At 42.2% G+C, this 27520-nt stretch overlaps 1 protein-coding gene across 1 annotated transcript in view; it reads left to right on the top strand.

Moving 5' to 3' along the window:
* The first annotated feature begins 13904 nt into the window (after window positions 1-13904).
* Window positions 13905-27520, top strand: part of CD247 (CD247 molecule) — a 78193-nt gene continuing 64577 nt past the window's right edge. Inside the window, exon 1 of the mRNA XM_082649344.1 lies at window positions 13905-13977. Within this exon, the coding sequence (XP_082505470.1) occupies window positions 13920-13977 (58 nt within the window). The 5' untranslated portion in view covers window positions 13905-13919. The remainder of the gene's footprint in view (window positions 13978-27520) is intronic.

Raw genomic sequence — 27520 nt, 5'->3', positions numbered from 1 at the left:
ACCCAGACACAACCCTGTGCCTCACCCTGGTCGGGGTTGGGGTGGGTGGGGAGATAACAGCTGGCAGGGCTGAAAGGGAAGGGGGCACTGGAGAGGCAGGAAGAGCGAAACCTAAATGTCAGTTCTGGATAGAAGACAACTTGGGAGGGGCATCTAGTCCAGCTCTTTCATCCCTTGTTTTTGAATGTTTGAATTTTATTTTATTTATTTTTTAATTTTCTTTCAGGTTTCTGTCATCTATATTTTATTTTTTAAATTTTTATTGGAGTATAGTTGATTTGCAACGTTATGTTAGTTTCAGGTGTACAGCAAAGTGAATCTGTTATACATATACATATAGCCACTCTTCTTTTAGATTCTCTTCCCATATAGACCTTTACAGAATATTAAGTAGAGTTCCCTGTGCTATACAGGAGGTTCTTATTAGTTAATCTATTTTATATATATCTTTTTTAGGAGGATAAAAGTGTTTTTTTTTTTCATGTTTCAATTAAAAATACAAATCAAGACCACTTTTTATGTAACAAATATTTACTGAGCCTCAATAATGTGCAAGGCACCGTACCAGGTCTCGTGGGATTAGGTAGCCCTCCAAGAGCTGCTTTTCTGACAAAGGAACCCAAATATCTCTATTTCTCAGGATGTTTTTCAGTCTCAAGTAATGGAAAATCCACCTAAAAATTTAGCCCCTTCGCTTATGGCTGAAGACACCAAGACCCAGAGAGGGAAAGCAATTTGGTCAAGGTCACACAGCAAGTTAAGGACAAAGCTGGGAGCAGATCCCGGGTCTGTGGATTCCAACAGCAGCAGCTCTCTGTGGCACCACACTGAGGGAAGACCATTTAGTAGAGTCAGAAGTGAATCTAATCCACATCAGAGGCAAAGAAGTTGAGAAAATCCACTGCTTCTAATGTAGTTATAAACCGGGCTCTTGGATGTCCTGGTGTCCCATAGTTTGAAGCTTTCTCATTTCAGAAGATGATTTTGTGTTTTCTCAGATGGCCAGGAGTGGACTTTTTTTTAATTTAATTTTTATTTTATATTGGGGTATAGTTGATTTACAATGTTGTGTTAGTTTCAGGTGTACAACAGAGTGATTCAGTTATACATATACATATATCCATTCTTTTTCAGATAGTTTTCCCGTACAGGTTATTACAGAATATTGAGTAGCGTTCCCTGTGCTATGCAGTAGGTTCTTGTTGATTATCTATTTTATATATAGTGGTATGTATATGTTAATCCCAAACTCCTAATTTATCCCTCCTCCCCACCTTTCCCCTTTGTTAACCATAAGTTTGTTTTCGAAGTCTGTGAGTCTGTTTCTGTTTTGTAAATAAGTTCATTTGTATCATCTTTTTCGATTCCACATATAAGTGATGTCATATATTTGTCTTTGTCTGACTTACTTCACTTAGTATGATAATCTCTAGGTCCATCCTTGTTGTTGCAAATGGCATTATTTCATTCTTTTTATGGCTGAGTAATATTCTATTTTATATATGTACCACATCTTCTTTATCCATTCATCTGTTGATGGACATTTAGGTTGCTTCCAGGAGTGGATTTTTTTTTTTTTTTTTGCGGTACGCGGGCCTCTCACTGTTGTGGCCTCTCCCGCTGCGGAGCACAGGCTCCGGACGCGCAGGCTCAGCGGCCGTGGCTCACAGGCCCAGCCGCTCCGCGGCATGTGGGATCTTCCCGGACCGGGGCACGAACCCGTGTCCCCTGCATCGGCAGGTGGACTCTCAACCACTGAGCCACCAGGGAAGCCCCAGGAGTGGATTTTATAAGACTTCTGAAGCTAAACTCATCACCTCCACCAGCCCAGGAACTGGAATCACGTGTTCATAACAAACATGAGGCAGGTGCCCTAAGTTCTGACCTGGTGCAGGATCCAAAAGAGGGAGCACCCAGGGCCTTGCTCTGGGAGGTGGGGCCTCCCCTCCCAGCCGGAGGGCTTGCCTAACTCATCCCTCGTCTGCTCCCCTCCGTCTCCCACCCTCTCCACAGAGGCTGGGACCCACCCCCCATTCCTAGAAAGATTTTGCCCCCAGCATCTGCCCCAAACATTTAACAGCCCTCTGGGGTCCTTTCCCCAGGCAATGATGGAAACTCTCACCTCTGAATGACGTAAAAGGTAATAACTCTTCCCCAAACCTTCTATACCAGGGACATAACAAGTATCATTGTATTCATTCCTCCAACAGTCCAATGAGGAAGGAACTGTTAGCCAGTTTGGAACAAGGAGTTTCAAACATTATTAATGTAGTCAACAGCCAGGGAGTTAGTAAATGGTAGGGCTTGAATTTGAACCTGGGTCTGGCTGTTTTTTTTTTTTTATTACATCTTTATTGGAGTATAATTGCTTTACAATGGTGTGTTTGTTTCTGCTTTATAACAAAGTGAATCAGTTATACATATACATATGTTCCCATATCTCTTCCCTCTTGCGTCTCCCTCCCTCCCACCCTCCCTATCTCACCCCTCTAGGTGGTCACACAGCACCGAGCTGATCTCCCTGTGCTATGCGGCAGCGAGAGAGTGGCATGGACATATATACGCTACCAAACGTAAAATAGATAGCTAGTGGGAAGGGGCCTGGCTGTTTTAAAGCCCATGTTCTTCCACTGCCACGGACCAGCACCCAGAAAAGCTGAGTTCTGGTTTTTTAGCTGATTCACAAAGCTTATTTGGCCACTACCAGCTTTGTGACCTTGGGCAAATTACTTAATCTTTCTGAATCTCAGTTTCCTTAACTATAAGGTGGAAACTGTATACCAGTATTGACTACCTTATTGAGTCACTGTGAAGATTAAATATGACAATGTATGTGAAAGTGACACACAAATGTAAGGCATCCCCAAAGCAGAAAAGGTTCTTTTTCCAGTGGAAGGTCTTTGACCATCAACAGTGATATTTAGTAGGTTATAATTCATCTCAACCCTTAATAGTACCTCTTTAATTTTACCCACACCCCAGCTTATTTTTACCATCTCTTGTCATTTTTAAAATCTTTTATATCCTTGTGCAGTCTTTTCATTTATGTTTTTCTTGTGCTTGGACATTAGGCATGCTTTTCCTCCTTAATGTCTCCTTAAAGAAAACTTTGTGACTTAATTTTCTTAAAGACAAATAACCTTTTGAAGGGAAGGGCCCCTTAGGTAAAACTCACACAAAGTAGACCCAGGCAAGATTGTGAAATTTACAAGTATGTCTTCAATGGCTCTGCAGTTTCAGCATCTGTAATATTCAAGGCCACTTCAATTGCAAGGTACAGGACCAAAGTCAAATAGCTTAAGAAAAAAGTTATCAGCTTATGAAACGGAAGAGCCCGTGGGCAGGCCTTTAGGTATGGCATTATCCAGGTTCTCAATGGATGCAGTAAGTTGTCAACCTGTCTTTACACATTTCTTGCTTTGCTCACCTCTGGGTTGGATTCATTACTGGGCAAACTTCCTCCATCTGGTGAGAAAGACGGATACCAGACATCCCTGATCCTCACAGAGAAAGAAGGAAGAAGCATCTTTTCCTGTAGCACTTCTGTGGGAGACAAAATCATGACAGCCTCCAAGATTCCACACTTTGGTGTATATGCCTTGTATATCTCCTTGATTATGGGAAGGACTTGTGAATATGATGAGATATCACTCCTGTGATTATATTATTTTATTCTGGGTGGCCCTGACCAAGTCAGGTGAGCCCTTTATTTTTTATTTATCTTTTGTGTATTTTTAAATTGGGGTTTAGTTGTTTTACCATGTTGTGTTAGTTTCTACTGTACAGCGAAGTGAATCAGCTATATGTATATATATATATCCCTCTTTTTTGGATTTCCTTCCCATTTAGGTCACCACAGAGCACTGAGTAGAGTTCCCTGTGCTATACAGCAGGTTCTAATTAGTTATCTGTTTTATACATATTGGTGTACAGGTGAGCCCTTTAAAAGCAGAGTTTTGTCAAGCTGATTGCAGAGGAAGTCAGAGAGATGTGCTCTGGTTGGTCTAGGAGAAAGCAAACATCCATGCTGTGAATTGCCTATGGGGACCACGTAGTAAGGAAATGCAGGTGCTCTCTAGGATCAGAGACAGTCCCTGGCCGATTGTTAGCAGGAAAATAGAGACCTAGTCCTATATTTGTAAAGAAGTAGATTTTGTCAACCACCAGTGACCTTGGAAGAAGACCCTGAGCCTCAGATGAGAGCTGTAGCCCCAGCCAACACCTTAATTTCATCTTCACAAGCACCTGAGAAGAGAACCCACTCATGCTGTGCCTGGACTTCTGACCTACATTACTGTGAGATAAATTTGTGTTGTTTTAAGTTACTACATTTGTGATACTCTGTCATGCAGCAATAGAAAGCTAACACAACTTCTGAAAATTCTAATGTATGAGTTAGGATCTTTTGGTTGCAAGCAACACAAAGCAACTCTGGGTGACCTAAGCAAAAAAATTTACCTGAACAGCGTTCATTGAGCCACAGAACATGAACAGCTCTTGGGATGGGTCCAAGCAGGAGAACTGAACAGGGGATGTTTCCAGGTCTTTTTTCACTCTGTCGAGATTCAAATTCCAGGGAGAAAGAAGCTTACTGGCTTTACATGACAGCCTCATCAAGATTGTAACCAAGGGTGAATAGTTGGTTCTTCAAAGCAAAACGGGTGGAGTGAAATCAACAATATGGCTGAGTAAGACATCCCTCATTTATGTTCCACTCTAAACAGCAACAATTTGACTTCTATCCATAGACCGAAGTGCCTTTGTGGCAGTTGTGGGACCCAGCACCATACACCAAAGGATACAGGAGCTGTCTTGCCCACACGTGTGTTGGGTAATAGGCATACAGACCCTGGTCCTGGCTGTGAACCGTACAGTGGCCCATGAACTGGCTCCAACCCCTCTCAGCCATGGTCTGGGAGACCCTGAAAAACACTCTCTCAGACAATCACCCATAGACAGGAGACCCTTTGTGGAAGTCCAGGTTCCAGAGGAGAAGTTCCAGCACTCTGTTGGGACAACAACAACAAAAATACGAGTTTAGATGCATTGGAGTGGGTAAGAGGAACAGCTTTAATTTACTTGCATCATCCCTCTCCTGAGGTGGCATAGCTAAGGGATAAGTGGTATCTTCTCAGCCCTGTGATTTCTCCTACAGGGCAAAGTGAGAGCATGTGAATTAGCAGCTGGCTCAGAGTACTAAATCATTATCTACATAACTGGGAAGTAGGAAGAAACTGGGAGAGTGGCAGATAGGACTCTTGTGGGGCATTAAAGGGCTGCAGATCCTACTAAGTGCATTGTGGGCTCCATCAAGAAGCCAGTCCATGAACCACTGGGGATGTCTTGCCTGCAGATCCTCCCAACTGGCCCATAAACATCCCAGTGCTCTGTGCACCTCACCCACACACCTGGCTCCCTCTGTGCACTCCTGATGGTGGTGGTAAGAGCAAGCAAGCTAGAGAGCATGCACAGAAAGTCGACTTGAATCTGCAGGCCAGGGAAAGACCAGAAATTTAATCTTTAATGCCACCCTTGGGAAAGCAAAAAGGAAGCTGTTGGCACTTGGCCTGGTATGTCGTAAGATTAAGAAAAAGCATACAAGTTTATGAATTCTGCCATGAGAGGAAGCAAGGAGCAAGGAACAGGCATATCCATGGAAGGTCTGAGAAAGCCTCAGCATCCCTAGCAGTGCTGATGGAAGATGTTTCTCTCCCAAAGGTAATTAGTAAAGACTGGAGGAGGTGACTGCTACTTCAAATGTGAAGAGAGCAACACAAAACTTCAAGGAACATGAAAAACCAAGGAAAAACATGACATCACCAAAGGATTACAGTAATCTTCCAGTGTGGATCCTAAAGACATGGAGATTGTGAGTTACTGAATAAAGAATTCAAAACAGCTATTTTAAGTTTTTCTTATAGCTCTCATTGAGCTATAAGAAAACACGGAAAGGCAATTCAACAAAATCAGGAAAATCATACATGAACAAAATGAGAAGTATAACAAAGAGATAGACATAATTTTTATAAATTATTTATAAATTTTATTATATTATTTATTATTTATAAATTTAATAAAATTCTGGAGCTGAAAAATACAATGAATGAAAAATGTAATAGAAAACATCAACAGCAGAATGAGTCAAGCAGAAAAACGAATCTGTGTGTTAGAAGAGAGGAACTTTGAAATTATCCAGTAGGAGGAGGAGAAAGGAAAAAGAATGAAAAAATAGTGAAGAAAGTCTATGTGATCTATGGGATACCATTAAAAGAAACAATTTGCAAATTATTGGAGTCGCAGAAGGAGAAGAGGGGGAGAAGGGAGCAGAAAGATTATTTAAAGAAATAATGGCTGAGAGCTTTCCAGATCTGGAGAGAGAATTGAAAAATCCAAGTTTATGAAGCTCATAGATCATCAAATTCAAAGAGATATTCTCCAAAACACATTAAAATAAAACTGTAAAAATTCAAGGACAAAAAGAGAATCTCAAAAGCAGCAAGATAAAAGAAGCTTGTAACTTACAAGGGAACCCCATAAGGCTGTCAGTAGATTTCTTAGCAGAAATTTTACAGGCAGGGGGAGAGTGGGATGATACATTCTTCAGGATAGATCACATGATAGGTCACAAAACAGGTCTTAGCAACTGTAAGAAGGTCAAAATTATACCAAGTATCTTTTCTGATGACAACGGTATGAAAGTAGAAATTAACAACAGGAGGAAAACTGGAAAATTCACCAAATGTGTAAACTAAACAACACACTTCTGATCACACAATGGGTCAAAGAAAAAAATTTTAAAATATATCTTGAAGCAAAGAAAATGGAAACACAATATAACAAAAGTCATGGGTTGCAGCAAAAGCAGTTCTAAGAGGGAGATTTAGGAATTCTCTGGCAGTCCAGTGGTTAGGACTCAGAGCTTTCACTGCCATGGCCCAGGTTCAATCCCTGGTTGGGGAACTAAGATCCTGCAAGCCAAGTGGCACAGAAAAATAAAGAAGGGAAGTTTATAGTGATAAATACATACATTAAAAAATAAGAAAAATTTCAAATAAACAACCAAGCTTTACATCTCAAGGAACCAGAAAAAAGAAGCCAAAGTTATCAGAAGGAAGAAAACCACAAAGAGCAGAGCAGAAATAAATGAAATAGAGACAGAAAAACAATAGAAAAGATCAATGAAACTAAGAGCTGTTTTTTAAAAAAAAAATTAGAACAAAATCAAGAGCCTGGAAATAAACTCTCTCTCTCTCTCTCTCTCTCTCTCTCTCTCTCTCTCTCTCTCTCTCTCTATCTATCTATCTATCTATATATATATATATATATATACAGTCAACTAATATTTAAGAGTGCCAAGAATACTCAATGGGAAAGAATAGTTTCTTCAACAACTAGTGTTGGGAAAACTGGATAACCAGATGCAAAGGAATGAAGTTGAACCCTGCTTACACCACTCACTAAAATTAACTTGAAATGGATTAAAGACTTAAGTAGAAGACCTGAAACCATAATACTTCTAGAAGAAAAACATAGGGAAAAAATCTCCTTGACATTGGTATTGGCAACAATTTTTTGGATATGACACCAAAAACCCAAGCAACAAAAGCAAAATTAACAGATTGGACCACATCAATCTAAAAAGCTTCTACACAGCAAAAGAAACAATCAAGAAAATGAAAAGGCAACCTATGGAATGAGAGAAAATATTTGCAAATCATATGTCTGAAAAGGCGTTAATATCCAGAATATATAAGGAACTCATAAAATTCAACAGTAAAGAAACCAAAGAACCTGATTTCAAAATGGGCAAAGGAACTAGATAAATTTTTTCTAAAGAAGACATACAAATGACCAACAGGTACAGGAAAAGATGCTCAATATCACTAATCATCAGGGAAATGTGAATCAAAACCACAATAGATATCACCTCACACATGTTAGAATGGCTATTTTCAAAAGGACAAGCGATAACAAATGTTGGCAAAGATGTGGGGAAAAGGAAACCCTCATACACTATTGGTGGGAAAGTAAATTGGTGCAGCCACTATGGAAAACAGCATGGAGGTCCCTCAAAGAATTAAAAATAGAACTACCATCTGATCCAGCAATCACACTTCTAGTTATATATCTGAAAGAAATGAAATCAGGATCTTGAAGAAATATCTACAGTTCCACATTCATTGCAGCATTATTCACAATAGCCAAGACAGAAAAGACTTAAGTGTCTGCCAACAGGTGAATGGATAAAGAAGATGTGGTATATATACACAATGGAATATTATTCAACCATGAGAAACAAGGACATTCTGCCATTTGTTAAAACATGGATGGAACTTGAGGGCATTAGGCTAAGTGAAATAAGTCACCCAGAGAAAGACAAATGTTATTTGATATCACTTACATATAGTATCTAAAAAAGCTGAACTTATAGAAACAGAGCAGAATGATGGTTACCAGGGGCTTGGGGGTGGGAGAAAAAGGGAGATTTTGGTCAAAGGTTACAAACTTACAGTTATGAGGTAAATAAGTTTTGGGTACAGCATGGTGAGGCGGCAAAGATGAGGTCCCACGTAGGTGTTTGGGTGGGGTCCTGCAGGGATTGGCAGCCATTTCTGCTCCAACGGAGACCCCTCAGGAAACAAGTGCTGGCCTCCAGCTTCTTCTCAGTCCAAGACCAGTCAGCTGAAGAGGGGGTGGGCAGGGCTTGGGTGAATGCACTGGGTCCTCAAGGCATGGGGAAGTGCTCCTCACTCCAGAGAAACCTTGGGAGTGACTGCCTCTGGAAACCCCAAGGACAGAAGCCAATCCTCCTTTTGTGCTTCTTTCTCTTGTGATCAGGAACCTGGGAACTGCTCCATTCACCAGTTTCTGGATTCCTCTTGTGTTCTTCTCAATAGTTGAGGCAGCGTCCTACTCAGTATTGGCCTTCCTGCCATCCTGGATGTTACCAATTCACCCATTCACCCACCCATCGAAAGTGTACTGAAAACTAGAGATTCAATCATAAGGAATAGCCAGATCTTTCTCACAAGCAAACCACAGCTGCTGGTCATTATGTCCTACCTGGACTTTCTCTCAGCTCCTGACCCTGTCTGTGTCCTCCTCTAGGTCCCAGCCCCATCCCACTGCACTCACCAGAGCAAGGCTGGCAGTAGTGGACAGCTATTGTTTTACACATGCCCAGAATCCTTTCCCTTTCTTTCTTCTATGACAAATGATTTTGGTAGGGCTGTTAATCATAGTGTCCTATCTCCAGTCTTGTCTTGTCTCCCTGGAAACAATGGTTGATCCAAGAGGTGAGCATAAGGCCCAAGCTGGGCCAGTTAGATCATTTCCTGAGATTTTTTTTTTAATTTATTTTTTAAATTTTTGAATTCTCTTTTATTTATTTTTTTTATACAGCAGGTTCTTATTAGTCATCCATTTTATATACATCAGTGTATACATGTCAATCCCAATCTCCCAATACATCACACCCCCACCCCTACCCACCCACCGCTTTCCCCCCTTGGTGTCCATACGTTTGTTCTCTACATCTGTGTCACAATTTCTGCCCTGCAAACTGGTTCATCTCTACCATTTTTCTAGGTTCTACATATATGTGTTAATATGCAATATTTGTTTTTCTCTTTCTGACTTACTTCACTCTGTATGACAAGTCTCTAGATTCATCCACATCTCTACAAACGACCCAATTTCGTTCCTTTTTATGGCTGAGTAATATTCCATTGTATATATGTACCACATCTTCTTTATCCTTTCCTCTGTTGATGGGCATTTAGGTTGCTTCCATGACCTGGCTACTGTAAATAGTGCTGCAATGAACATTGGGGTGCATGTGTCTTTTTGAATTATGGTTTTCTCTGAGTATGTGCCTAGTAGTGGGATTGCTGGGTCATGTGTATGGTAATTCTATTTTGAGTTTTTTAAGGAACCTCCATACTGTTCTCCATAGTGGCTGTATCAATTTACGTTCCCACCAACAGTGCAAGAGGGGTCCCTTTTCTCCACACCCTCTCTAGCATTTGTTGTTTGTAGATTTTCTGATGATATCCATTCTAACTAGTGTGAGGTGATACCTCATTGTAGTTTTGATTTGCATTTCTCTAATAACTAGTGGTGTTGAGCAGCTTTTCATGTGCTACTTGGCCATCTGTATGTCCTCTTTGGAGAAATGTCTACTTAGGCCTTCTGCCCATTTTTGGATTGGGTTGTTCATTTTTTTAATATTGAGCTGCATGTGCTGTTTATATATTTTGGAGATTAATCCTTTGTCCGTTGACTCATTTGCAAATATTTTTTCACATCTGAGGGTTGTCTTTTCGTCTTGTTCGTAGTTTCCTTTGCTTTGCAAAAGCTTTTAAGTTTCATTAGGTCCCATTTGTTTATTTTTGTTTTTACTTCCATTACTCTAGGAGGTGGATCAAAAAAGATCTTGCTGTGATTTATGTCAAAGAGTGTTCTTCCTATGTTTTCCTCTAAGAGTTTTATAGTGTCCGGTCTTACATTTAGGTCTCGAATCCATTTTGAGTTTATTTTTGTGTATGGTGTTAGGGAGTGTTCTAATTTCATTCTTTTACATGTAGCTGTCCAGTTATCCCAGCACCATTTACTGAAAAGACTATTTTTTCTCCATTGTATATCTTTGCCTCCTTTGTCATAGATTAGTTGACCATAGGTGCGTTGGTTTATCTCTGGGCTTTCTATCCTGTTCCATTGATCTGTATTTCTGTTTTTGTGCCAGTACCATATTGTCTTGATTACTGTAGCTTTGTAGTATAGTCTGAAGTCAGGGAGTCTGATTTCTCCAGCTCCGTTTTATTCCCTCAACACTGCTTTGGCTATTTGGGGTCTTTTGTGGCTCCATACAAATTTAAAGATGATTTGTTCTAGTTCCGTAAAAAAATGCCATTGGTAATTTGATAGGGATTGCATTGAATCTGTAGATTGCTTTGGGTAGTATAGTCATTTTCACAATATTGATTCTTCCAATCCAAGAACACGGTATATCTCTCCATCTGTTGGTATCACCTTTAATTTCTTTCAACAGTGTCTTATGGTTTTCTGCATACAGGTCTTTTGTCTCCCTAGGTAGGTTTATTCCTAGGCATTTTATTCTTTTTGTTGCAGTGGTAAATGGGAGTGTTTCCTTAATTTCCTTTTCAGATTTTTCATCATTAGTGTATAGGAATGCAAGAGATTTCTGTGCATTAGTTTTGTATCCTGCAACTTTACCAAATTCATTGATTAGCTCTAGTAGTTTTCTGGTGGCATCTTTAGGATTCTCTATGTATAGTATCATGTCATCTGCAAACAGTGACAGTTTTACTTCTTCTTTTCCAATTTGTATTCCTTTTGTTTCTTTTCTTCTCTGATTGCCATGGCTAGGACTTCCAAAACTATGTTGAATAATAGTGGTGAGAGTGGACATCCTTGTCTTGTTCCTGATCTTAGAAGAAATGCTTTCAGTTTTTCACCATTGAGAATGATGTTTGCTTTGGGTTTGTCATATATGGCCTTTATTATGTTGAGTTAGATTCCCTCTATGCCCACTTTCTGGAGAGTTTTTATCATAAATGGGTGTTGATTTTGTCAAAAGTTTTTCTGCATCTATTGAGATGATCATATGGTTTTTATTCTTCAATTTGTTAATATGGTGTATCACATTGATTGCTTTCCATATATTGGAGAATCCTTGCATCCCTGGGATAAATCCCACTTGATCAAGTTGTATGACCCTTTTAATGTGTTGTTGGATTCTGTTTGCTAGTATTTTGTTGAGGATTTTTGCATCTTCATCAGTGATATTGGTTTGTAATTTTCTTCTTTTGTGGTATCTTTGGTTTTGGTATCAGGGTGATGGTGGCCTCATAGAATGAGTTTGTGAGCGTTCCTTCCTCTGCAGTTTTTTGGAAGAGTTTGAGAAGGATGGGTGTTAGCTCTTCTCTAAATGTTTGATACAATTCACCTATGAAGCCATCTGGTCCTGGACTTTTGTTTGTTGGACGATTTTTAATCACAGTTTCAATTTCAATACTTGTGATTAGTCTGTTCATATTTTGTATTTCTTCCTGGTTCAGTCTTGGAAGGTTATACCTTTCTAAGAATTTGTCCATTTCTTCCAGGTTGTCCATTTTATTGTCATAGAGTTGCTTGTAGTAGTCTCTTAGGATGCTTTGTATTTCTGCCTTGTCTGTTGTAACTTCTCCTTCTTGAGGAAATGCCACACACATTTTCCACAGGGGCCTCGCTATTCCACATTCCCTCCAGCAATGTACAAGAGTTCCAATTTCTTCACATCCTTACCAACACCTTGTGTCTTTAAATTTTAGCTGTCTTAGTGTGTGTGAAGTAATAGTTCACTATAGTTTTGATTTGCATTTCCCTAATGACCAAAGACATTGTGCAAGTTTTCATGTGCTTATTGGCCGTTTGTATATCTCTTTGGAGAAATATCTATTCAGATCTTTGGCAGATTTTTCCTTATTTTTTTTTCTAGTTTAGTTGTAAGAGTTATTTATATATTCTGAATACTATACCCTTATCAATATATGATATGGAAATATTTTTTCTATGGATTGTCTTTTCACTTCGTTGATAGTGTCCTTTATGCACAAAAGTTTTAAATTTTGAGGAAGTCCAATTTACCTGTTTTTTCTTTGATTGCTTGTGCTTTTTTGGTATCCTGGCTATTTTTGTACATTAATTTTTTCATATAAACTTTGGACCCAGATTATCTTGTTCTAAAACTTTTGTTGGCATTTGTCGAGGGATGGGTTGATTAATTTAGAGAGAGGGACTTTCCTGGTGGTCCAGTGGTTAAGAATTCACCTTCTGATTCTGGGGACATGAGTTCAATCCCTGGTCAGGAAATTAAGATACCGTGTGCCGTGGGCAACTAAGCCCACACGCCGCAACTACTGAGCCCATGTGCCACAACAAAAGTTCCCGCATGCTGCAACAAATATCCCGCATGCCACAACTAAGACCTGACACAGCCAAATAAATAAATAAATAAAATAAAAATTTTAAAAAAATTTAGAGAGAATCGTGGTCTTCTTAAAAGGGAGATTTTTATCAAAGACCAGGAGACACCTTTCCATTTACCCAAGTCCTTTCTGTCTTCTTCAGTAACACTTTAAAGTTTGTTTCACATAGATCTTACACTTTCTATCAAGTTTATTTCTTGGTATTAATCTTTTTTTATTGTTGTAAATTAGTCTAATGTTTAGATGCTGACAACTAACAAGAGTGTTTGAAGTATTACGTGAGCTATAGTATTTTCTATGGTCCAAATTCAGGCCAAGTTCAGATCTGCAACCTCAGATCTACTCCAACACTTGGCATTATAGGTAAGGACGCTGAGGTCTAGAGATGCTGAGTGACTTACTCAAGGCTGCACAGCAGGTAGGTAGCAGAGATGGCACTATGGCCCAAGTATTCTGTCTCTCCATTTCGCCTGACTCTGAATCCAGAGCTCTGTCGTCTTACCAACCGCCATAAAACACACGAATCTAGGAAAGCGGCGAATGTTCTTACGTGCCCTGGGAACTTGTAGTTGCCTAGGGATTGACGTCACCAATCAAGATAGGAGTTAGATAAAAATTAGGAAGAAAGGAAAATAAAACAACGGTTAAGTGAGAAAAAAAGCAAAAATTCAGACAGACACACACTTGCCTACATGTGTGCACATACACCGCCGCCCCCCCCACCAAACCCTCAAACCTCCAGAGCTTCCTGCCTGTGAACCGAAAGGAGGAGTATGAGTTTCCTGGCCCTGCTGGCAGGTGCCTTCTCAAAGGCCCCATCGTCCTCCACTTCCTGAGGAGGCTGCAGCCAAAGAGACTGCTTTTCTCTTCTTCTTCCAGTCACGGCTGCCTCGGCCTCTGCCCCCAGGCACCATCCTGGGGAAGGACAAGATGAAGTGGATGGCGCTTGTTACGGTGGCCACCCTGCAGGCACACTTCCCAGTTACAGGTAAGGCCGGGTGTATCGGATGTATCGATGGCAAGGAACTTTTTGGAACCCTTTGTGCGTGTGTGTCGGGGGTGGAGGGAGATAGCCGAGGGCTGGTGAGGCGCCAGTGTCTCCTTTAAACCCTGCCCTCCCCAAATCAATGAGCAGCTGAGCGGGGAGGGTCCGGCTTGATGCAGGCATCTGCCTCATTAAGGCCAGGCTGGGCATCAGCTCAGAGCCAGCTGCTCGAAAACACACCTGTGCAAAGTATGGATTTTTCCAGTGACAAAAAGAGAGAGAAAAGTCTGTGGTGGGGAAAGGATGAGGAGAAACTGAGGCAGGCCCCATGTGGACAAGAAGAGAGGGAGTATTTAACAGAAGCCGGGAGGGACCAGAAAATGTCAGCCAGGCCATGTTTCATGCTGAGGCACTTTTCTAGTCTTTATGTATTCTTCTTTCACCCCCTTGCTGGCTCCGTCACTCAGCCCCTTTCCTTCTTCCTTCGCCAACAAAAAACATTGCATTTGTTGTTGGTTAGAGAGGGTCATGGCTGTGGCCCTGGCTGACCTGAAACACCTTGATGGGCCAGAGACTGACTGGGTTAATGAAGGAGGGAAGTGGCCTTCTTCAGGGTCTGTGTCTAGGCTTAGCTCTGACTTGGCTGTCTCTGTACCCTACAGCCAAGGGCTGCCTGATGACACACCCATCCAGGCTCAGTGACTAACCCACCGCCTCTTGCCTCAGGCAGCTCTCTGTCTGAGGCCATAAAGCCAGAGATGCTGACAGAATGTAGGGGACAGATGAGAGGATGTGACTTGTTAAGTAGCCACCACGAGGAACAACCAACCAACAAGAGAACCTACTCCTCACTTCATTCCAGCCCTTAGAGTCCGGCTTTTCTAGAATCCTTTTACCCTTACCGTGTTTTCTAGCTCAGATAATAAGAAGAAGTGAAAAGAAGACAAAATGGACTGCCTCTGAGCATTGGCATCCTGGCATTTTTTCCAAAATATGGGACAAGCTGTATTTGAATCTAAAGAAACCAGGAGAGTGGTCACAAACCAATGTCATTCCTCCACTCGACAGCTCACCTCGGTGTGGGAGGGAGTTTGGCGACAAGGGTGGGAGGGCAGGAAAGGCCATTGGCACTTTTGTTCCTGCCAGGGAACGTGGCACAGCTGCCGCCTAGCACCTCGGGGGTTTCGAGGACTAAGAAATTGCGGGGTTTTCTGTAAGATCACAGCTCTCTTCTCAGAAAAGCCTTCTTGGGTATGAGTCATGCAGTGCCATAGGTAAGAACACCAGGGCGAGCCCAGAGCAGCCCATCCTCGCGTGCAGGGCACAAGAGGACCCAAGATGCCAAAATGGCCTGTGAATTCAATGACTTCAGAGGGAACTGCTGACAGCAGTAGATTCAGACCTTGGGCTTCAGGTTCGGGGGACGGCACTTGGTAGATAATTCTACCATGTGAAGTTTCCTCAGGGGTCTATTTGTGTTGGGTCTTGGGGCCAAGGCTGGGGCAATGGAATTAGATGAGAAAATAAAAGCTGCTTAGGTGCTGGTGGCTGCCAGGAGTGGTAAACAAAACCCCACCCAGAAGACAAGATGGGGGCCATGCCCCATTTCCACCGAAAGAAAAGCCTTAGATTCATCTTTCAATGCCACTTGCTTTGCTGGTGTGGAGATTGAAATTTCAGCTAATTTTAGATAAGGTTCCTGGACAAAAGTTTTCCAAAGTGTCCTAGCCCTGTTGAGGGAAGGCTGGGGAGGCTTAGAGAGGCCTTTAACACCGAGGGCCATAAATGGCGCCCGTGTTGGCTGAGAAGACACACTCTGTGATTTCCTTTGGAAGAAAGGCTGCTGACTGACGGAATTCGAGTTGAGGTCTTCCCTCTTTTCTTGCTCAGTTAAGTTACTCATCCCCGAACCCTTTTAAAGCATCTTCTTTTTACTAAGACTTTTCCATTTGCACTTTCTTGCAAATGCCCAGATCATTAAGATCACGGCAAATAACGACCCAGTCCGTCTACCTGAGGAGGTCTCCCTGGGTGAGTCTGCCAAGACGGTCAGCCGAGGCTGGAAGAGATTAAGATGGCGTGTCTAATGGCATGGGCAGACTTCTGCCTGCAGAGCCCTCGACTCCTCAGTGCCTCTAACTCCCTGCCACACAGTGGTCAGTGTGACCTTGGTCCTTCCTTTGTAAGGAAATGCAGCTTTGACACAAAGTCTCAGGAAATGCATGCTCCTAGGTGTCGTGGGAAGAGTCAGGCCAGTCACATTGCTGCCAATTTCCCAGCTGTGCAACCTTAGACAAGTTACTTAACCTCTCTGGGCCTCAGTTTTCTCACCTCTAAAGTAAGAATAACCTTCGTTGCAGAGCTGTGGAAATGAGAAGTAAATGTTATGTGCCTGATATGTACTAAACAATCAATACGTGAAAGTTGTATTAATTATTACATCCTGGCCTGTTTTCTTGTTCTCATTATCCAGGGACAGGAAATGGAAACCCATGTTTAGGATTCTTAATTTGCTCTCGATTGTGTTGTAAAGCAGCACTGGGCACTTCCTCCATCTGTTGAAATGCAGCTCATCCTTCTTTTGATTTCTGAGCAAAGCTGTAACAGCTCAGGAACATAGCAGTGATCCCTCCCAGTGGTGGGCCCAATTGTGAACAAGCATCAAAACTTTGCTGGGTCATAGGATGAGCATTACAGCTACCATTTCTATTTTTTTGAGACACTTATTCTGTAAGGGATATTCCCCCAGAGTGAAAACATGACTGACAATACATATAAGTAGTTAGGGGGAGCAAATTAGAGCACAGCCCCCCTGGTCATCACTGGTCAAGGTGGCCGTCCAGAATTTGCAGCCAAACGGTTGGTGTGGTGGATGCACAGTGACCAGGGTATTTAAGTGAGCACTCCTCGAAACCAGACCTTTGCTTAAACTGCTTGAAGCTGGGCTTGAGGGAAGCTTTTGTGTGATGCCAGGAAAAGTTTTTCGTCGATGGCGTTTCCACCAATGGTTTATTTTGACCTCTGGTCATCTGGCTCTGCTCATCCAGATGACCTACTTCATTTTCTACCTTGGTGGTTCTCAGATTTGCTGGCCTGTTTACACATCTGCTGCGGCAAAACGTGCCCCAGAAACGGTGCTGGGCAACTCTTATTTAGGTGAATGACCACTGCTGAATTTATTTTAAAATTCTTTTTATTTTTGCCTTTGTGTTTAAAAAATTAGATTTAATTTTTTACTGGATATACACTTTTACTTTCAAGAATCCCTGGGCACTGTGTCTTGTTTTATTTTGAAGGATTCAGGCACCGTTAGGGAACTGTCTTGCTTTAGAGTTGTCCAAACACACACTCTGTAATCCTTTTTCTCCTGAGCCTTATTTACCTATGGGTCAGCTAACTGATTAAATAAATAGCAACGATAGTTCAAAATAAATTTCTTCTCTGCTTGGGCCAGGGCTAGTTCTTATTAACATTAAAGTGACGGTAGATTTAATCAATTTGAGCAAACATAAAGTCCATTTGGTTAAAAAATAATCAAACTAGTCATTTGATCTGTTAATTGAAACAAAACAGTCAGTTTAGTCACTGCACATACATAGCCATTCCTTCCAGTCTCAAACACAGTCTATGTTTTCTGAGGGAAAAGACGCTTCAGTCTTGCTCAGGGATGTGTCCCAGCACTTAGCATAGTGCCTGGAGCAGAGATCACGGGCAGTAAATATTTGTTGAGTGAATGGAAAGGTGGGTGAATGAAGGAAATCTAGACCTTTCCATGTGATTAAATTCACTTTAATGGTTTATGGAGGGGGGTTGTATATTGGAGTGGCATTATTTGGACCTTTCTTCTAGAGAACTTAGCATTAAACAAAGTACTTTAAAAAAACACAGAAAGTAAGCTGGTGGAGGGGACAGGGCAGTTTGAGTAAACAGATGGATTCAAAATGATTTACAAGGACAGTTTCAGACAAAATCCTACCATTGTTAAAATTTTCTGGTTGGACCGTATGAAATTTCCTATATTCATTTATTTGGGATCTACAAAAATGATAATTTCATATGATTCAACTAACACTATATCTTGAAAATTAGACAAAGAAAGATGCTCATTTTTCTGACGTGGCTTTGACACTAGGGAAAAGCAGAAAATAAAGAAGGCTACCACCGTTGGAGATTAACTAATGAATTAATAAACTAATGAAAGGCACCAAGGAGAAAAATAAGAGTTTGTGGATTATAGCATAAATCGCATTCAATTGCCCAACCGCTTCAAAATATAGAAAGAAAAAAAAGAAAAGCAGGATATCTAATCATTATAGTCCAAATTGGTCTAAGTTACTAAGTAAATATCCCAACTAGCTATCATTTTTTTTCTCTCTCTTAATTTGAGGTATTTTACCCAAAATATCATAAAATCAGAGGAAGTTATAAATTAAAAAAATATTCCATTCCAGTATTTTTATAAGTGTTTACATATCTTTATATAGTTGTTATTACAAAAACAATTTCAAGTGCTTTTTTTCCTTAATATTTTATTCTGAGCATCTTTTTTGATACTTAGCCTTCATGATTGTTTCAAATTGCTATGTAAATGTCCATAGTTTATGCATCGTATTTTCTTTACTATTTCATTATTGTTGGACATTTGGGCTGTCTCTAATTTTTGTTATTATAGCTAATGCTGCAAGAAAATCTTTACATCTGTAGCTTTTAAAATTTCTTTTGAATTACTTCCTTGGGCTAATTTCTCCAGGGCTGACAATTAAAGTAATAGGTTAAAGTAAAGGAACATTTCACAGGATACTTTAGACTTCTGTTGAAGTCTAAACAGTTTTTCTGTCAAGGAAAGAGAGTTTTTTCCCTAACTCTCTGACCGTCTGCAAGTGTTTCTTGTCTTTTCTGGAGCAGGCGATAGGGTGGAGGGAGAGAGGAGACCGTGGAACCAGAAAGATCTGGATACAAGTCCTGATCTGTGGCCAGTTGCCTACCTTCGGAGTCCCCTTCTTCCTCTGTGAGATGGCGGTAACCATGTCTACCTCACGCAGAGCACGGTGGAGCGGAGATACTGCTCGGAAGTGCCTACACACCAGAGGTGCTCGAAAAGCAATAGTCATTATCATGTGTGCCTCAGTTTCCCAACCTACAAAATAAAGGATATCATTTTCCCAGTGGAAGAAAGTGGAAACCCTGGTACTAACATGCTTTCTTTGTCTTCCCTTGTCACTAAATTGCAGTAAACTTGGGCAGGAATCTCTTTAGTTTTCGCATCTGTGAAATGAATTGCGTATGGTCTTGTAATTACCAAGTTTTCAAGAACGTTTAAGTTACCTAGCCTCCCACCCCGCTGGTATTGGCTCGTAGAATTAGGAACCTAAACTTCATTCTTCCCTGAAGCTCCAAATAAACAATAAACTTAAAACTTAAAAAAAAAAATCCGGACTTCCCCCTTACCACAATATTTTTAACTCTCCAGTGGGAGCCTCTGTTGCGAAAAATCCAAGGACAGATTCTAACATTTTCTGCTTTGTCCCTTATGCTTGTGCGTCGGATGCAGATTTATGGCCACACAAGGACTTTGTTGGTGAGCACTGACTTGAAGAGAAAGCAAATTGAGGTCTGAAACAGCTAAACTGCAGTGGTGGAAATGTTAGGAGCTTCCACTGTCCGCTTCGGTTGCCTGTTATGATTTGTGCTACTCAGCAACTAATTTGCAGGCTCAAGGGGAAAAAAATAAATAGAAAGCATTCAAACAAGGACAGGCAGGGTCCTCGCTGGTCCAGACCACTCTTCTGTTAGTACAGTCGTCTCTTTATATTTACAAAATGCTTTCCAGCACCTTCATTCATAACCATCCAATGGCAAGTAGCAGAAAAACTATTGATTTTAAGATTCTCTTTTTATAAACAAAGAAAATGAGGTTCAGAGGTTTGGTGACTCGCCTCAGAGTAGAACCAGGCTCCGAACACGGTTTCTCTGATCCCTTGTTCAAGGTATGTGCTCTCGAATGTTCTATGCAGCCTGTCTACCAGGCCTGCTGTCAATTTGCAGTATTATACATCAGAAGACTGAATTCTGAAGCAGATTTTTGAAGGTATTTCCCCTTAGTAAGCACGTATTATGATTTGCCTCTCAATTTCTGAAGAAATAATTGTTTGGATGCTGAATATTCTCATTTAAATATGTTTTTCTGCTGAGTATGAAGTATTTGGTTGTTAATATAGAATTGCATTTTTCTCTGGCCTATTATTACAGTTCTGAAATCATTTTCTCCCCAATTGGTAAAATCCATATTTTCTGTTTTGCTCTTAATAAAATATACCTATTTTGGAGCTTTTCTTGAGAGGGACCGGCCCCTTTCTGTGCGTGCAGGTACCGCCCCCCCGTCCTCTCCCCCACCAACCACGTTATGCATAGGTGGAACTCAAATGTGTAAATCAAAGTGTAAATTAAATCATATTTGAGAAGACTTGATCCTAAATAGTAGCCGTTAACCAATCTGTTTGGTAAGAATGTATCTTCATACAGGGTGTAAGGTTTTGTGGGGTGAGGTTTTCTGAAAGAATAGCGCACTATTACACACAGATGCTGGGTTGAGATTTGTTTTTTTTATATAAATCCTCAAGGAGTGGGAGAATTACCTTTAAATGACAAATATCTATAATCAATTCTTAATTTCTTTTTTGTTTTTCATAAATTTTATTTATTTATTTATTTATTTTGGGCTGCGTTGGGTCTTCGTTGCTGCACACGGGCTTTCTCTAGTTGTGGCATGCAGCGGCTCAGTAGTTGTGACTCGTGGGCTCTAGAGCACAGGCTCAGTAGTTGTGGCACACGGGCTTAGTTGCTCTGCAGCATGTGAGATCTTCCCGGACCAGGGCTTGAACCCGTGTCCCCTGCATTGGCAGGCGGATTCTTAGCCACTGCGCCACCAGGAAAGCCCTCAGTTCTTAATTTCTTATGTCAGATTTTAGCCTTGAGTCCACTTGCATCTGCCTGGGCTGAGCCCAGGGAGTGCAAACCCTTTTGCTGTTGACTGGAGCAAAGCAAACCAAGATAAGAAATCTGATGCTCAGGGCAGAAGCATTAAATTGCCAGATTGTGAATATCGGTGGCTCTTAGTGGGGCCGCTCCCCAAGCTGACTGGGAGGAGGGCTGGGAAAGGAGAGTCTCTGAGAGGTTCTCCAGCTATTTGCAGAGCTGCTGGGTTATAGGTGCATTGCCTTTGCCAAACCCTGGAGTTGGGGAAGATGGCTCAGAACACAAACCAACACGACTATTTAGGATTAAACAAATCACCACTTCTCTCTGTCGCTGTAGATACTAGAAAGTCAGCTGTGTGTTCCTTCATTTCACCAGGTCCCCAGCATGAGATGTTGCACTGGCTCGAAGCCATCATGTGAATGTCGGCCCTGAGTTAGGCCTGCCTTTTCCTCATGCAGGCTGGGAGTGGCAGTGGAGGTTTGGAGGGAGGAGGTATTACAGGCAGAGTAGAAGAGACAGCCTGGGGGTGGGGCGGGGGCTTTTGATCTGAAGCTGTGGGAGGCAGACTGGCCAGAGCAGCGTGCTCCCAGGAGAAGGCCGCTGAACGGGGGCTGCAGCGTGGGACCAGCCTGTGCCCAGGCCCCGTCCTGTGGGTTATAGCTCGGCGCGGGTGTGGCACGCACATGTGCTGGTGTGTGTTTACCTGTGTGCTCTGCTGGGGGTACAGATGCCTGTGCCCCAGTGTGCATGTGAAGGTGTATGTGAGGCTGTGTGTTTGTGCACGTGTTCCAGTGTATCCCAGCGTGTGGGTGCATTGTGTGTGCGCCTGTTTGTATGCAGATGGACGTGTCTTGAGTCTGCAGGTAAGTCTTTCTGTGTGCACCAGTGAGTGGCTTTCTGTGTATAATGTGTGCATTTAAGAGGAGGATGGTGGCAGCAGGACAGCTCTGTAGAAGGAAGGGCAAACATTGCTTGAGCTTAGAACTGGCGAGCTAGGCAGGAGAATGGCAGGGCTGAGATTTCACTGAGCCCATTCCAGGCATTCTGTGCAGAAGGGAGTCAAGAAAACTTCTGTCCAAGCTAGAATCTCTAGGATCATGGAGAGGTGGGAGCAGCTTCTTCACAGATGCAGAGACGTCTCAGGTCTCCCAACTGCCCTCAGAACTCTGCCATCTCCCAAGTAAGCCTGCTGTCTTTCTTTCTTTCCACCTTCCTCCCAGTTCCCTCTACTTAGAATGCCTACCCTACTCCCACCCTGACCTGTGGAAACCCTGTCTTCCCCTTATAATGACGTCCAGATACCTGGGGATCTCCCAGACCCACTGTTGACATTGTTACCAGCGTTGAGGTGACAAAAGAAGGTGGAAAATTGTTGTTCTCATAACTCAAGGTTAAAAACCCAACGCAAATAGTTCCCTACAGTGAGCGCTTCTCAGAGTGGAGGCCCAGCACACAGAGTTTCAGGAACACGTAGCCGTCAGCAGAAAATGTCACCAGCTCCCCAAATTCTCACCAGTTCCTCCCACAGTGGCCATCCTCTGAGTTTTGACTACGAGAGTCAAAATACATTTGATGCTTTTCTTTCTTCCTGCCCTCAGAATAGATAAGCAATTCAATAAGGTGGCTTGTGGTGACCTACTCTGGCTGTCGAGAGTTGGTATCGCCAGACTGATAGTTATTTTTAATATCTGGTTATTCAAACCATCTGAATGGCACATTTGCCCACAAGGACCGCCTTGCTCCTCTGTTGGGAAAGAGAGCGTGGAACTGGAAGGAAAAGGGAGGAGGTGCCTGGCAGAAAATGGTGCAAACGGCACATTTTTAGGCCTTACAGACCTTTCTAAGGCGACGAGAATTTACTTCTGTGTCCTGTCTTTTCTTCGCAACACCCAGTTGAAAATATGAATTAAAAAAAAAAAAGTTTGCTGCTTTAAAATACTTCTTGATCTGCCGTTCTTGCTAAAGTACTTAGAATTATACATATCTTAGCACCATGGCCACGATCCAAAGGAACCAGCACAACTGAGAAAACTGTTCATTGGTGGTCCGAGTGCTGAACATTTTGAGAAGTGGGGCACACTCACAGACTGTGTGGCGATGAGAGACCCCCAAACCAAACATCCCAGGGCCTTTGGTTTTGTGACCTGCTCTTGTAGTCGCACGAGGTGGATGCGGCAACGTGTGCTGGACCACACAAGGCTGATGTGTGTGTGCTGAAGCCAAAGAGAGCTCTTTCTAGAGAGGCTTCTGTAGAGTCCATCTAACAGTGAAGAAAATTGTTCTTGGTGGTATTAAAGAAGATACAGAAGAAGTTAATTCGAAAGACTACTTTGAAACGTATAGCAAGATTGAAATCATAGACGTTATGGAAGACAGGCAGAGTGGAAAAAAAGAGAAAATCTGCTTTTGTGATTTTTGGTGATCATGATACAGTTGATAAAAACTGTTGTTCAGAAACACCACACTCTCAAGGGGCAGAACTGTGAAGTGAAAAAGACCTTTTCTAAGCAAGAAGTGTGGTCTGTGGGATTGCAAAGAGGTGGATGTGGCAACTTTATGGGTCATGGAGGACACGCTGGCTGAAGAGGAGCCTGTACTTGTGGAGGTAGGTGGTGGCAGCAGGATGACGGTGGATATGATGGATCTGGAGGTGATGGTGGCAACTATTGTGATGGTCCTGGTTATAGCCTTAGAGGAGGCTAACGTGGTGGTGGACCAGGATATGCAAACCAAGGTGGTAGAAATGCTAGTGGTGGCAGAGGATATGATGATTATAATGAAGGAGGACATTTTGGTGGTGGTAACTATGGTAGTGGAGGATACTATAATGATTTTGGAAATTATAGTGAGCAACAGTAATCAAATTATGGGCCCAGGAAGGGGGGCAGTTTTGGTGGAAGAAGCTTGAGCAGTCCCTGTGTTGGTGGTTATGGATCTGGTAGTGGAGGGGTGGGCATGGAATCAGAAGGTTCTAAAAACTCAGCAGAAAAGCGTTGAAGTTCTCAGCAGGAGAGGGTGAGGAGTCGTCAGGAAAGCTGCAGGTTGCTGTGAGGCAGTCGTCCCAAGTGCATTAGAGGAACTGTAAAAATGTGCTAGAGAAGGAACAAGCATCTGTAGTCAGAAAAGTTATCGCAGCTTAAACAGGAAAACTTCTTGTTCAGGACTGTCATAGCCACAATTTGCAAAAAGTGTAGCTATTGATTACTGCAATGTAGTGTCAATTAGATGTACATTCCTGAGGTCTTTCATGTCTTGTAGATTTGTCTTTTTCATTTCCTTACATCAGGTATATTATCTTGTAAATTGTGATAGTGGTAGCAGGAATAAAAATTAAGGAATTTTTAACTTAAACAAAAATAAAACAAGTCATCTGGTAAACCACTTGGTTTATCAATGAGTAAATATTTACCAAGCACTTCTCTTGTGCCCCAAGGAGAACAAACAATTCTGTAGATGGTTGGCCCAACCAGTGCACTGATGAGGCCAGTGTCTTGGAGATGGATGTTGAGTGATTGAGAGCCCACAGGTAAAAGAAAGCTTCCCTAGTTCTGTAGGTCGTGTTCTCAGGTTTTATGAAAAAGTCTTAATTTCCCTACAGGCTTGCTTCTTTATGGTCTGGTCTAATTTTCATCGTTTTGTGAGCCTGTGCTAATTTCCATGCTGAGTTTAGTAGCAAAGGAGGCGTATATCAGGAGATACCAACCAAGACTATTTTAAACTAGGCTAGAGAGCTTCAGAAATTCCCCCCTTTGATTTCTTCAGATTAGAGAGAAATCTTTGTCTTTTCTCCCACTTCACTATCAATGCTTCAAAACCCAGACCTATATAAAATACACAAATGCTTTCTGGACAAAACGAATCTTGTCTGTTTTCTTTGGATTTCGGTGGGAACAATAAAGATTGAGCTACAAAAGGTTGGCAAAGAGGCTTATTATTTTTCTTTCTATTAAGTGTAGAGGCTTCAAAAGAACAGCTCAGAAAGTCAAATAATTGTATCCACCGCAGCTCACCCATCCATCTCCCTGCTGACCTGGCCTGTGAAATCCCCTTTAAAAACTTGGCCAGCTCTCACCTGCCCATTGCAAATGCTGTATTGTTAAATGTTCCCATCCATAATTCCACTAGGGAGGCCGCTATAAAGCAATTCCTTCCATTTCAACAGAGTATCTCGTCAGGAATAGCTCTCTGGGGTGAGGGGAAGGGTGCCTCTAATTTTCAAAGCTTTATAATTTCATCTTGGGGAGGGAGGTACTTGGAAACCAAAAACGGATTGTGAATCAAGTTATAATCACAAACTCTTGCAATCCAAAATGGCCAGTGGGGAGGATGTGAAAGGGAAGGTTTGGAGAGCCGTTTTTTATATTCATGACAATTTCTTGATTTCTTTAGTTTGGAAAAAACACATCTGTTTGTTTCTAGCTGTGGCTGTAAACAGAAAGCCTCAGACTCAAAGCCGATCTAATTGCTGGTTGGTTTCAGACCATAGCTTCCTCAGAAAATTCCTGTCAGCCATTTTGAAGAGCACAAAATGGCTCCTCTGTGCCAAGGGATAAACACAGGATTTGGCTGCTATGGGATTTAAAAATTTGGGGTGGAATATTTTGCAGCAGCATTCAAGCCTGGAGTAATTTCAACTTAAAAAAGAAAGAAATCTAACCTCAAAACTGGCTAATCTTCTCAGATTCAGTGCAGAATGATCACCCAAGGAAGCAGGTATTGTGCCACTGGGTCCTCTCTAGGGAGTCCTCTCTATCGTCCTGGATGCTTTCCGGGTAGAGTTCCTTCAAACCCATGGTCTTTCTCCAAGTTTGACCCTATGACATTATCTTTCTGTTCCATCACCTTCATTCCTTTTCCCTGAAGGTTTTTAAAAAATCCTTTCCAAGGGAATATACACATCACATGTAATGAGGTTTTGAATTACGTAAATTCAAACTAATGCAATACAAAAACTTAATAAGGTCTCAATTTATGTGCACTATTTACCATAATGTGACTCTGATTTTGTATTTATTCCTGTGAGAAATTAACTTGAATTTTGCAGAATCATCAGGAATGCACCTCTCATGTAGTGTAACTACTTCGTAATCAGAAGGGGCCTGTGGTAATATTGTGATTAGCAGAGGTGGGCATGGGGGATGCTGTCAGTGAGTTGTACTTTCAGTGATAAGAACAGTAGATGGAGCCTCTTGGGAAAGATTTTCTGTGACCCAAAGATGTTCTGTGACCTTGCCCTGGTGTGACAGAATCACGGAATATATGAGCTGGAAAGGATAGACACCTTCAAGTTTTAATTCTGGATTTTACCAGGGAAGAAATGGTGGTCCAAGAGATCAATAAATCAGCCAAATGTCATGTAGCAGAGTCAGTTCTTGAACCCAGGACTTTTGATGCTCGCTCCAGCTATCGTTCCTCTGGGCCGCCAGGCTGCCCTGTTGTAAAGGAATGGTGTTTCCTGAGCTGGGCACTTGGGTCTCAGGTGTGTGGAACGAGGCCTCACATTGGAATGGCAACTGCAAGAGGGCTGCGGCTGGCTGGACCATGTTAGTTCATCCTAGCCATGAGGCCCTGACGGTGGCAGACTGGCCACTTCCATGAGCAGGGGGACAGCCTTCAACTATTTCAGGAGGTGCAAAAAAGCACTGGGTCATCCCTACCGTGAGGAAACCCCGGATAGGGACAGTTGATGCTGCAGGGGAGCCTCATTTGATCAAGTTCCCATTGTTTTTAAGTTTTTTGCCCATTAATGCCACAGGCCCTGACCTGCCCACCAACAAGACAACAGGCTGTCTGACGGCCTTGGTTCACAGGACTACTCTCCTGCAGCCTCTGGGAGAAAATAAAGTCAGCACTCCTCCCAGAATCCTGTCAGGAGCAAGGCAGACAGTGGACAGGCAAAAAGAAAGCTAAACACACACACACACACACACACACACACACACACACACACACACACACACACACACACACACACACAGAGTCAGAGTGCCTTTTATTGGTATAAAATAAAAGTTAAATGAATGAACAAGTGACCCAAATTCCGTATATTATTAGTACATATAGGTTCAGAAAATGCCTTATGTATGTAAATTATGCCTCAACAAAACTACTTTTTTTTTTTTTTTTTTTTTTGCGGTACGCGGGCCTCTCACTGTTGTGGCCTCTCCCGTTGCAGAGCACAGGCTCCGGACGCGCAGGCTCAGCGGCCATGGCTCATGGGCCCAGCCGCCCTGCGGCATGGGGGATCTTCCCGGACCGGGGCACGAACCCATGTCCCCTGCATCGGCAGGCGGACTCTCAACCACTGCGCCACCAGGGAAGCCCCAAAACTGCTTTTTATAAAAGAAAATATCAGCCACATACAAGGGGACCTTCCCCTGCTAGATGAGGCCCTTGGAAAGTTTTGTGGAAGAGAATATTATAACAACGCTTAAAATATACTTAGGAGAGGGCTTCCCTGGTGGCGCAGTGGTTTAGAGTTTATCTGCCGATGCAGGGGACATGGGTTCATGCCCCGGTCCGGGAGGATCCCACATGCCGCAGAGCGGCTAGACCTGTGAGCCATGGC

This window comes from Grampus griseus, assembly GCF_964374135.1.
Source record: "Grampus griseus genome assembly, chromosome: 1".
Classification (NCBI taxonomy): domain Eukaryota; kingdom Metazoa; phylum Chordata; class Mammalia; order Artiodactyla; family Delphinidae; genus Grampus; species Grampus griseus.
This window is presented reverse-complemented; position numbering and strand designations above follow the sequence as displayed.